The 11,657-nt window shown below is 45.0% G+C and overlaps 1 protein-coding gene across 1 annotated transcript in view; it reads right to left on the bottom strand.

Moving 5' to 3' along the window:
* Positions 1–11,657, bottom strand: part of STYXL1 (serine/threonine/tyrosine interacting like 1) — a 48,295-nt gene that overhangs the window by 36,232 nt on the left and 406 nt on the right. Inside the window, exons 2-4 of the mRNA XM_012807844.2 lie at positions 9,287–9,348; positions 5,728–5,847; positions 4,327–4,348 (exon numbers count right to left, since the gene is read on the bottom strand). Coding sequence (XP_012663298.1) covers positions 4,327–4,348; positions 5,728–5,847; positions 9,287–9,348 — 204 coding nt within the window. The remainder of the gene's footprint in view (positions 1–4,326; positions 4,349–5,727; positions 5,848–9,286; positions 9,349–11,657) is intronic.

Below are 11,657 nucleotides of genomic sequence, written 5' to 3'. Positions count from 1 at the left end.
GTTGTTTGGTGGGTCCGGCCCTAGCCAAACCGCAACAAAAAGATAGCTGGGCATTGTGGCAGGCGCCTATAGTCCCAGCTGCTTGGGAGACTGAGGCAAGAGAAATGCGTAAGCCCAGGAGTTGTGAGCTGTATGACACCACGGCACTCTACCGAGGGTGACAAAGTGAGATTCTGTCTCTACAAAAAAAAAAAAAAAAAAACTTAAAGCCCTTTACTGATCTACAGAATCACTATTAGATGGCATGCAAATTAGATATGGGACAGGAAGTTTGCATAATTAAGGCTAAGCCATATATGCAGAGGATCTGGCCCAGAGTGGGATCAGGAGAGCCAGTTAAAAGCAGAAAGAAAAGGACGTGGACTCTGACTTTTATATAAAATATTGTTCCAGGATACAAGGACAGTTCCAGCAGAGGCTGCTGAGGACATAAGTGGCCTAGGACCTGTCTGAGCAGCTGCATTCAGAGAAAGAGTCTGGGTTCTGTAGCTAGCTGAGAGAGAACAGAAGCCACAACCCAGAGGGATGGCCTGCTCAGAAGTCATTGAGTCAGGAAAACAGACACCTGCAATATCACTCATGAGCAAAAGGCTAGAAGGTCCAAGGGAGTGGGGGGACAGGGGAGGCCACACTGCTGCTGCCTTTAGGCCAGACAGCTGCTTCCCCACTGTTGTCACAAGACCCACTAGAGTCCTATTCACATTCAGGGATGACAGGCAGAGCCAGAGGAAGGCCAATTTCCAGGGGACAGTTGGGGACTATAGCAGAGCCCAGGCTACCCTGCCAAAGAGATCCAGGGGAGGTCAGGCTCTGCTTTCTTAGAAGGAGATGCATTTCAATAGCAGTAATAACCCCTTATGGGAAAGTAGTGGTTTTCTAAAGGAAGGATATGATAGAGCTTAGATTTGTGAAACTAAATTCAAATTTTTCTTCCCATTCATCCTGAGTTTCCCATTGAGGTTTCCCACACTCTATACTTGGGCGCCTAATGCTTCAAGGGGAGGGAGGACATCACCCAGAACAAGAGGTCCATGCTTGGGAGGGGAGAACTTTAATTTAAATTATGATGTGTTCTCAGCTAGCCAATTGTCATGAGAGGGGGACTTTGCTGAGAGGAGGAAAAAGAATCCCTAAATTCCCAAAGCTTCCCCTCAGATGTCAAAGCCTGGCTTGGGGTCTGTAATCCATTTTGTTTGTTGTAAGGAAGGATGATCTAACACAAGAGAAACCTCTCTCATAAAAGGGGAGTGTTTGGAGAGAAAGTCCCAGAGGTTAAGACAGGGAAGACACTGGGTGCCTAAGAAGAGAGACCCAGCTGAGGAGGGAGACACAGGCTGGAGATGGTGGTAAGTAGCTAAAAACAGCTGTGTCCCATTTCCCACGTGGGATTCCTAGGCCCCCGTGGCAGAGAAGGTGGGTGGTCAGCCTGACATGGAGACTGAGGGGAGATTCAGTGGGGCCTGGAGATTAGTAACCCTTGCGAAGTGCAGGTGGGACACCAGGGCAGGAGGGCACAGGGCTGAGTTCCCCTGAGCAGCTGCCACAAATTGCCAGGTGCAGAGAAGTTCATGACGTCCACCATCCTTGGGATTTCAGCTACAGTTATATCAAGGACAAAGACTCACGGCCAAAGCCACTCAGGCTGAACTGCACCTCACCCAGGGGCCAGCAGGAAAGGATATCTTATGCTTACTTCTAGGTGGTAATAAAGGCTCCCCGACCCATATTTCCTTGAGTATTGAGGAAATAGGTATTTAACTGTTGAAAGTAGAAGGGAGTAGTGATAGAAAACTTCAGACGGTTTTGTACCCCGAAGACTTTGCATTTGCCATTTTATTTTATTTTATTTTATTTAGTTTTTTGAGACAGAATCTCACTATGTTGCCCTGGGTAGAGTGCTGTGGTGTCACAGCTCACAGCATCTTCAAACTCTTGGGCTTAAGCAATCTCTTGCTTCAGCCTCCCAAATAGCTGGGACTACAAGCACCTGCCACAATGCCTGACTATTTTTTGTTCAGTTGTCATTGTTTAGCTGGCCCAGGCCAGTTTCAAACCCGTCAGCCTCAGTGTATGTGTCTGGCACCATAACCACTGTTCTATGGGTGCTAAGCCAGCATGTGCCATTTAAAACAAGAAAATTTGCTTGGCTCAGCGCCTGTGGCTCAAGTGGCTAAGGCACCAGCCACATACACCTAAGGTGGCGGGTTCGAATTCAGTCCGAGCCCGCCAAACAACAATAATGGCTGCAACCAAAAAAAAAAAAGCCACGCGTTGTGGCCGGTGCCTGTGGTCCCAGCTACTTGGGAGGCTGAGGCAGGAGACTCGCTTAAGCCCAGGAGTTGGAGGTTGCTGTGAGCAGTGAAGCCATAGCACTCTACCCAGGGGGACAGCTTGAGGCTCTGTCTAAAAAAAAAAAAAAGAACATTTGCTTTAAGTGGACAAGTTGTGTGATCATGGTTTCCTAAAAATGGGGGTCCCATAGCACAGGGAGGTCATTTATAGGAATGGAAGAAGGTTGTCTTTATTGAGCACCGTTTCCTAGGGTCAAGTCTACAATTCCACTGTAGACCGCTGCCCAACAGAATGAGCTTAGAGAAGAAGGGTCAATTTCCTGGCAAAGCATCTCCTGGGAAGAAAGTCCAGACAGCAGGATTTATTAAAGGTAGGAACTTAGCGCCACCCAATGGCAGACAGTGTGAGTGGGCTTCTGCAACTACACCCACACATATTATTAATAATTAGCGGCTTGGCGCCCGTGGCTCAAGTGGCTAAGGTGCCACCCACATACACCTAAGGTGGCAGGTTCGAATCCAGCCCGGCCCCGCCAAACAACAATGAGGGCTGCAACCAAAAAAAATAGCCAGGCGTTGTGATGGGTGCCTGTGGTCCCAGCTACTTGGGAGGCGGAGGCAGGAGACTCGCTTGAGCCCAGGAGTTGGAGATTGCTTGTGAGCTGTGATGCCACAGCACTCTATCCAGGGGGACAGCTTGAGGCTCTGTCCCCCCAAAAATAAATAAATAAATAGCCACTGAGTGACAAGAAGAACCATCCATGACAACAGTTAGGGGTGGTCAGCCCAAAATTATGGACTACATGGAGAACACAGCAGTTTCAGGGTTCAATGAAGCACACTGGAACTGACCACACTTTAACCTGGGTTTGAATCCTGCCCTTGCCACTTCAAAAATGTCCAAACATTGTCCCTAAAATTAGAGAAATGCAAATCAAAACCACCCTAAGATTTCATCTAACCCCAGCGAGAATGGCCCACATCACAAAATCTCAAAACTGCAGATGCTGGCGTGGATGTGGAGAAAAGAGAACACTCCTACACTGCTGGTAGGACTGTAAACTAATACAACCTTTTGGGAAGGATGTATGGAGAACCCTCAAAGAATTCATACTAGACCTCCCATTTTATCCTGCAATCCCATTAATGGACATCTACCTGGAAGGAAAAAAATCCTTTTACCATATGGACACTTGCACTAGACTGTTTATTGCAGCTCAATTTACAATTGCTAAAATGTGGAAACAGCCTAAATGCCCACCAACCCAGGAATGGATTAATAAGCTGTGCTATCTGTATACCATGGAATATTACTTAGCCATTAGAAAAGATGGAGACTTTACATATTTTATATTAACCTGGATGGAAGTGGAACCCATTCTTCTTAGCAAAGCATCACAAGAATGGAGAAGCAAGAATCCTATGTACTCAATACTAGTATGAGGACAGTTAATGACTTAGTATGTGGTGGGGGTTGGGGGAAGGGGATAGCAGAGAGAAGGAATAAGGAAAGGGTAGGGGAAGGGAAGAGCAGAGAAAGGGAAGGAGGAAGGAGTGGGGGAAGGGAAGAGGGGTGGGGGTCATGGTGTATGATACGCCTTTTGGGGGTAGGACACAATTATAAGAGGGACTTTACCTAACAAATGCAATCAATGCAACCTGGTTCTTTGTACCCTCAATGAATGCTGAACAATAGTGAAAAAAAAAAGTCCAAACACCTTTAAAAGGTCAAGCCTAACTGCCCCCTTCACAAGGATGAACTAGACTTAATGACCTGGTTTTATTAAACAGGATGTAGCAGAGGTAACTGTGTGTAAGTCTTGAGACTAAGTCATAAAAGGCAAGTAGCTTCCTGATTGTTCTCACCTCTCTCTCAGGTCACTTGCTCTGGGGGAAACCAGCTGCCTTATGTGGTGCACCCAGCGGTCCCATGAAAAGGTCTGTATGGTAAGGAACTGAGGCTTCCTGCCAACAGTCAGAATAAACCTGAGGCCTCCTGGCTATAGCCAGGTGAGTACTTTTGGATGCTGGTCACCCTGGCCCAAACCGTCAGAGGACAACAGCCCCACTTGATGACAACCTTAGGAGAAACCCTGTGCCTGAACCTCCCAGCTAAATTGCTCCTGAATTCTAGACCCACAGAAACTGTGAGGCAATTACTGCTCATTGTTTTCAGTTGCTGAGTTTGGGCGTAATTTGTTACCCAGCAATAAATAACTAATTCCCTAGGTGGGAGATCTTGGGTGAGTTACTTCACCCTTCCAGGACCCAGTTTCCCCATCCTTAAAACAGGGGTAGTGTTATATGTTAGACAATTCACCATGGCCTCACACACTTCAAAAAAGAACAAAGAAAGGCACTGGCTTCCTTCATTCCAAATTATCTTTTCAAGATACATTACAGCCTCCATAGTTGATCACCTCCCTACTTTGACCACGTCCACCTTTGACCTACGCACCGCGTGTATGCAGCCGTATAGGAGGCCTAGTTCCTTATGTTTGCCACCTCCATGTGTTAATCAGTTTGTTACAGTCAACTTAGAGAGGTTCTACTGTATTTATATAATAATCTTGGAAGATAGGTTTTTCCCTCTTTTCTGCCCATTAAAAAAGATTCAGGCCCCTTAAGCTCTGGGCTCTTCTATAATGTAGCCTGCTGTGTATATAGGTGTCACCTGGGCCTCTTCCTGTTACCCTATGAGAATTGGGGCTTGAGGCCAAGCATGGTAGCTTATTCCTGTAATTGTAGTACTTTGGGAGGCCTAGGTGGGAGGATCACTTGAGGCCAAGAGTTCAAGACCAGCCTGGGCAGCAGAGAGACACCCCTATCTCCACAAAAAGTAGAAAAACTTAGCTGGTTGTGGTGGTACAACTACTCAGGAGAGTGAGGCAGGTGTGGTGATGCAGCTACTCATGATTGCCCAGGTGTTTGAGGTTGCAGTGAGCTATGATTGCACCGTTATACTCTAGCAAGACTATCTCCCCCCAAAAGAGAGAGAGAGAGAATATGAATTGGGGCTTGGAAAACCAATGCAAGAAAATAATGACATTCTGGCTAATTCTTTTGCTCTGAATAATGAAGTCCTTTGTCTCCAACCCAGGAGTCTTATGTCTCTGCCAGTATCTAAGAAACTGTGGCAGTCTCACTTATTGTCTTTCAGAGAGGGTGAGATCTCAGACCCCTCAGAACTCATGACATCACCATACTAGTATGGTTATTCTGCATGAATGGACTAAGGTGAAGCACTTGACCTCATCACTCCTAGCACATGGCAAAAGCATTCAGTAACCGTTAACTATTATTCTTGCTGCTGTTGTAAAAACTCACCTTGGCCAGAATCAGAGGTGTTGTTGTCATTGTTGTGATTGTTATCATCATTGTGCTTGTTGTCATTGTTGTCATTGTTGTCATTGTTGTGGTTGTTGTCATTGTTGTGATTGTTGTCATCGTCATTGCTTAAGGACACCTCCACAGCGCTGCTGTTGTAATCATACACTACACAGTACTTTACACACTCCAGATCCACAGACTTTGGGATAAGATACTCATTCCCCCTCTAGGGAAACCACAAAAGAGGCCAGGTGGTGGATGGGTTCTGTTAAGCAAGCGTTCCCTGCACAGTAGTACTGGGAGGCACCAGGACTGCACTTCCCCCTGACTACACACTCAGGCATGGAAGCCTGGGGGTGACCACTGGGAGGTGGACCTGAGAATCTTAAATCCCAAACATCTTCCACACCTGCATCCCCTTCTGTGAAAAGCAGAGTGCAGTGGATTGGTCCAGAGATAAGTACTTGGCCAAGAACAACTGGACTGATAACTGCTCACAGCCTATTAGGTGTCCTGGCATCAGAGCAACCATGGCCAGCTGGATTAGTGACAGCCTCTCTCATAGGGCATGGGGACTGGATCCAAAAACACCCATAAAGAGGGCAGTAAACAGAAGACCTGAGCAAACATCATGAGCAAGCAGACCCTCTGTGGGGTCTCTACACCTTGCTGGGGCAGACTATATGATCAAATGTAAATTCTGTATGAGTAGGTATTTTTGTCCTTTTTTTATTTACTGATGTACAGGTTCTATAAAGTGTCTGGCACATAGTGGGCATAAATATGGTTAAACAAATGTACAGGCTAACAGAACCCATGAAGTAGAGAGGAGTTAGTGAGTGGTAGAGTCAAGAAGTGCCGAGTCGAGTCACTGTAACAATAGATTTCAAGGGCAAGAACAACAGATACCATACTGTGGCTTTAGCCACAGGTCACCTAGGAAGGGGATGCAATCTCACAGTACTAGAACCACACAGGACTCTAACAGTTGATTCACAGCTCCAAGTGGCCTGGCTGGGTGGCAGCTGAGAGTCTAGTTCTCTCTTGTTCACTCTGGTCCCTGCAAACCTGCATGACTCAGGGAAAACTGAGCCTAATTTTGTCCCTGGGCACCTAATCTAGAGACTCTGACAGAGGATTAGCAAGTGCAAATTTACTACTTCAAGGCAGTAAGATAAGGACAATGGAAGTGCAGACCAAGGAGGTTTTCTGTGACTCAAAGAGGAGAAATCTTATTTGTCTAAAGGAATTAGGAGAGAGTTCAAGAAGACACCAATGAGCTGGCCCTCAGAGGTTGAGCAGGACTGATAGAGGTACTGAGGAGGAAGATGGAGAAGAGCCCCAGCAAGGCATAGAGAGGTAGAGATGTGACCAGCCCACAGAGACTGGAACAGGTAGATGAGCAAGAAGAAATGAGGCTGGACATTCACTTGTTCATTCAATAAATGTTCACTGGGCACCAACTTCACAGCTATGCTGTGCTAGGCTCTGAAATAGAGAGGTTCAAAGAAGAGTAGAGAAATACTTAAGTTGGCCTGGAGGACTCAGAAAGGCTGCATGGAGCAAGAGACATTGAAGATGAGACTGCAAGGAAATTTGCCAGCTGGATGAGGATGGGAGAGTGTTCTGGGCAGAAGGAGCAGCTTCCAATCATTTGTTGTAGTCAACAAATAAGTACTGAGCACTTACCAGACCGTGGGGATAGAAAAGCATCTAAGATATAGCAAGTAAAGCAGACATATCCCTGTACTCAGAGCAAAGGTCTGGAGGCCCGAGAGCACAGTGTGTAAAGGGAGCCACAGATTTTCACCAGATTTTAAGACATCATTGTGAGATGTGCTACCAATTTAATAATATAGTAATCAGGATTATGCACAAAAAGAGGGCATATAGTGGCATATAACAAGACTCTAGGCATAGCAGGGTACAGGTGGTTTCAAGGAAAACCTGAAGTTGGAATCCTAAAGCCCAGACTTCTCTTGGGCTGCCCTCCTCTCTGCTTCTGCCACATGTTGACTTCCCCTCCTCAGATAATCTTCTCCTGAGCACAGCCACCAGCAAGGCTCACATTCCCATCTTGCAAACTCCACTACCAGGTTGGAAAGAGGCACCCTTCTCTAATTTCAATGCTGATTGCCTCAGGTTTCACCCCAGACCCATGGTCAGTCACTGTGGCCAGGGTTGTGGATATTACTTCAGATCAGAGAAGAGGCATTCCCCTCCAAAGAGGGTGGCATGTACTGACAACAGATGTATTCCAATTTCAAAAAAAATGTTAAAGTGTGGAGGAAATATTTGTAGCTCAGTACCCAGGAAACGTGGCAGTATAATGCTGTTTAGATGTCGGGTGAGGGTGACAACGTGCTGGACACAAGGCTACAGAAAGAGGTGGAATCAGATCCAAAAAGGCTGTGAACTCTGAATTGGTAGGCTTTATATCCTGCTGGGGCTGAGGACTCCCTTAAGGCCTCAGCTAGTTAGATAGGGAGGGGAGGTGAGAGGTTTCAGCCTGAATGAGTGATCCAGAGGAACTGAGGCTGGGGATGCTGCCAGAATCAAAGAAATATGCAGGTTTGACAGCTGAGTGGGGAGTGAGACCCCTACGTCATGAGGGGCTCTGAGGAGGTTGCAAAAGGCAAAAATAGGCCTAAAATAGGGGTTAAGAGCTAGAGTATGGCTAGAATTGAAAATCCAAGGAGAAAACAAAAAGTAGATAATGATTGACCGGGACAGAGAAATCAGAGGGCAGGGCTGTTAAGCAGCAAGCTCACCCTGAAAAAGTATTCAAGCCAGGGTCCCTACTCCCTGCCAAGTTATGTGTAGGAAAAGAACCAGATCTGGGGTGCACAACAATGCAATGGCAGCAGGAATAGGGGTGGGAGAGAGTTTCGCAAGACAAAATTTTAGAAGAAACTTTTCAGGCCCAGTAACTGCACATGCATACATTCTGGAAGCTACAAGCCTGGGTGCAATCTCTGACAAGAAAGTCCAGACAGGAAGGAGACTGAAGACAGTCCAGGGGTTATCTTTGGGCAGCACCAGGAGAAAATGCAGCTGAACCAAAGAGATAGAGAAGAAACCGGGTGGTGAGAGAGAACCTCCAGGTCAAGGACAGAGAACGTGTTCAGAGAATGCAGAGCCTAGGGATGGTTCCTGAGTGAAGGCTGCCCAGCTGGGCAATGACCTGAGAGAGAAGGCACCTGGAGGGGTGGAGAAAAAGGCCTCACTGCAAGAGGGGGCCATGGTGATTGTACACAGGGCTCCATCCACCTGTTAGAATGGTGAAGGAAGATGAGAAGGAAAAGAGAGGGAGGGAAGGAAAAGAGGGGTGCTTTCATCTTTGGGTTACAGTAAATATCTCTAAAGTTTGTCCTCTGTTCACTGAGTAGAATAGAAGCTCCATGATGGCACAGACAATGTCCTAAGGGCATTTTGCATTCTGTTGTACCCCCAGGGTCTGGCACATCAGGGAATTAGATCAATATTTGTTGAATGGATCTACTGTCCCAATGATAGGGGGGTTGAACACCTTAGGGAATGTCTGCCTCTGCTTGCCAGTGTCCCGTAGTAGGTGTCAACTTCTAGAGTTAGGATAAAACCTCCTATTCTTCCTCACTCTCCTGCAAGGTAATTGGCCTGCCCCAAACTCCAACTCAGAGGCATACCTTCTTCACTCGAAGGGCTGTAATCACATGGCTTTCATCATACTCCCGTTTGGAACGAACATCTGGAAAGGAAAAGTATTTAAGAACTATATTTGCAAAGAGACACATGACCCAATTACTTAGAGTACTTATATCATCATCAACATCTATCTGTTTGGCAGTTAGGTGATATTTACTTTCAGGTTAAACTTGAGCTGTGTGGTTTACTATTCCAGGCTGCCTACAACAGGACTCCCCGGCCCCATCATACCCACACCCACACCTTCCCTTAAGGAGAATGAGACTTTGTATCTCTGATTTGGGAGGAATTTTCTGTGTGAACTAAAATAAAACCTTGCGTTCCAGCTGACTACTAAATGGATCCCTGTTGGCCAAGAGGACCTCAGAAATACCCCAATGCTGAGTTGGCCATGAGAAGAAAAGTCAGATCTGCCCCATCATGCCACCCTCCCTTCTTAGAGATATCCTCTGTAACTCATTAACAGGCCTAAGTCTAAGGCCTAAGACAAAGTTTAAACTACACTTGAAGGCAGGTTATCAATTTACCTAACAGATCACTTGAATTTGGATATATGTCCAGTCTATTTCCATTGGCTTGTCTCTCATTAACTGATTTCCTTATCTTAAAACATTCCAAGCCGAAGTTCAGACAAAGTTTCATTTCTTCAACCAATCACAAGTCAGAGAATCTTTAAACCCCCCTACAACCTGTAATGGCTTGCTCCAGGATATCCTGCCTTTTTGAGCCAAACCAATGTATACCTTTATGTACTGATTTGTGACTTTACACGTAATTTCTGTCTCCCTGAAATGTACAAAACCAAACTGTAACCCAACCACGCTGAGACCACTTGCTCAAGGCTTCTTAGGCATGGCTCTCCAGGCAATGATCACAAACATGCAGCTCAGAATAAATCTCTTTAAATTATTTTACAGAGTTTGGTTTCTTTCTCATTGACATCTGTGAGATCCAAAAGGGGAGGGAGGGGAGAAATCAAACTAAAGTTAAAATAAGATGAATGCCTCCCTGAATTTTAGACCCAAGCTCAGACTCTAGAACCTAAGATCTGAGGTTCGAATGTCCATGCTAGGACAGAAGGTAAAGTGTTGATCTTTAAAGGTGGGAGGAACATGGAACATCCTACAAATCAGTAAGAGACAAATGACCCAAGAGAAAAGTGGAGAAATATTAATAGGTACTTCACAGAAGAGGAAATCACAATGACCAATAAACATGAAAAGATGCTCAATCCTATTAACAATTAGAGAAATAAAAATTAAATCACAATACAATTTTATACCTATCAGAGTGCAAAAATATTATAGGCTGACAAAATGAGGTATTAGAAAGTGTATTTCTTACACTGCTGATAGGATTGTAAATTGACACCATCTCTTTAGAGGGCAATTTGACAATAATGTGGTAAAGCTAACTTTGCTAATTCCACTTCTACATATGAATCCTGAAGAAACCCTTGCACACATTGACAGGAGAGCTGCATGAAGTAGTTCATTGCAGCATTGTTTATAATAGCAACACAATGCAAGCAACACTCTGCAATCAACTGAGAATGGATATACATTCCAACTAACAGTTAAAATAAGTTAACTAGATATTCACATAAAACATGGGGGAATCCCAAAAATATAATTTTAAGGGAAAAATAAAGCAAGTTGTAGAATGACTGTACACAATGGTACTATTGTGTAAATGTTTAAATCACACATATTATTTTGGGATACCTGCATATAAAGCAAAAGTGTGAAAATATAGCAGTCATCTTTGAGGAAAGAAAGGAATGCCAGCAGGATGGAATACCAAAAGAAAAGGCTGCCTCTGTCTGTAACCTTTTATTATACCTAATCTCAATGGTGGGCACATGGGTGTTGATTAGTTACAATATGCTTATTATATGTTTAGAAAATGTCACTGAAAACCATAAGAAGACTTAGAACACAAGTCTTCTGAGTATTTCTCTTCTAGATTTAATCTGGGATGATTTACAAGTCATAGTATAGAGGTCAAGAGCCCAACAGCTTTCTAAAGCCATTTATTCCCCTCTTCCAATTGTTGGTTAATTCATTAGAAATGTTTGAAGGATATAGTCGTCAACATACTTTTTTTTTTTTTGAGACAGAGTCTTACTATGTCACCCTCAGTAGAGTGCCATGGCATCACAGCTCACAACAACCTCAAACTTTTGGGCTTCAGTGATTATCTTGCCTCAGCCTCCCAAGTAGCTGGGATTACAGGCACTCGCCACAACATCCGATTACTTTTTTTGTTGCAGTTGTCATTGTTGTTTAGTTGGCCCAGGCCGGGTTTGAACCTGCCAGCCTCAGTGCATGTGACTTTGCTACAGGCACTGAG

The sequence above is a fragment of the Otolemur garnettii genome, unplaced genomic scaffold, assembly GCF_000181295.1.
Source record: "Otolemur garnettii isolate 467f Iridium unplaced genomic scaffold, OtoGar3 scaffold00077, whole genome shotgun sequence".
Lineage (NCBI taxonomy): Eukaryota > Metazoa > Chordata > Mammalia > Primates > Galagidae > Otolemur > Otolemur garnettii.
This window is presented reverse-complemented; position numbering and strand designations above follow the sequence as displayed.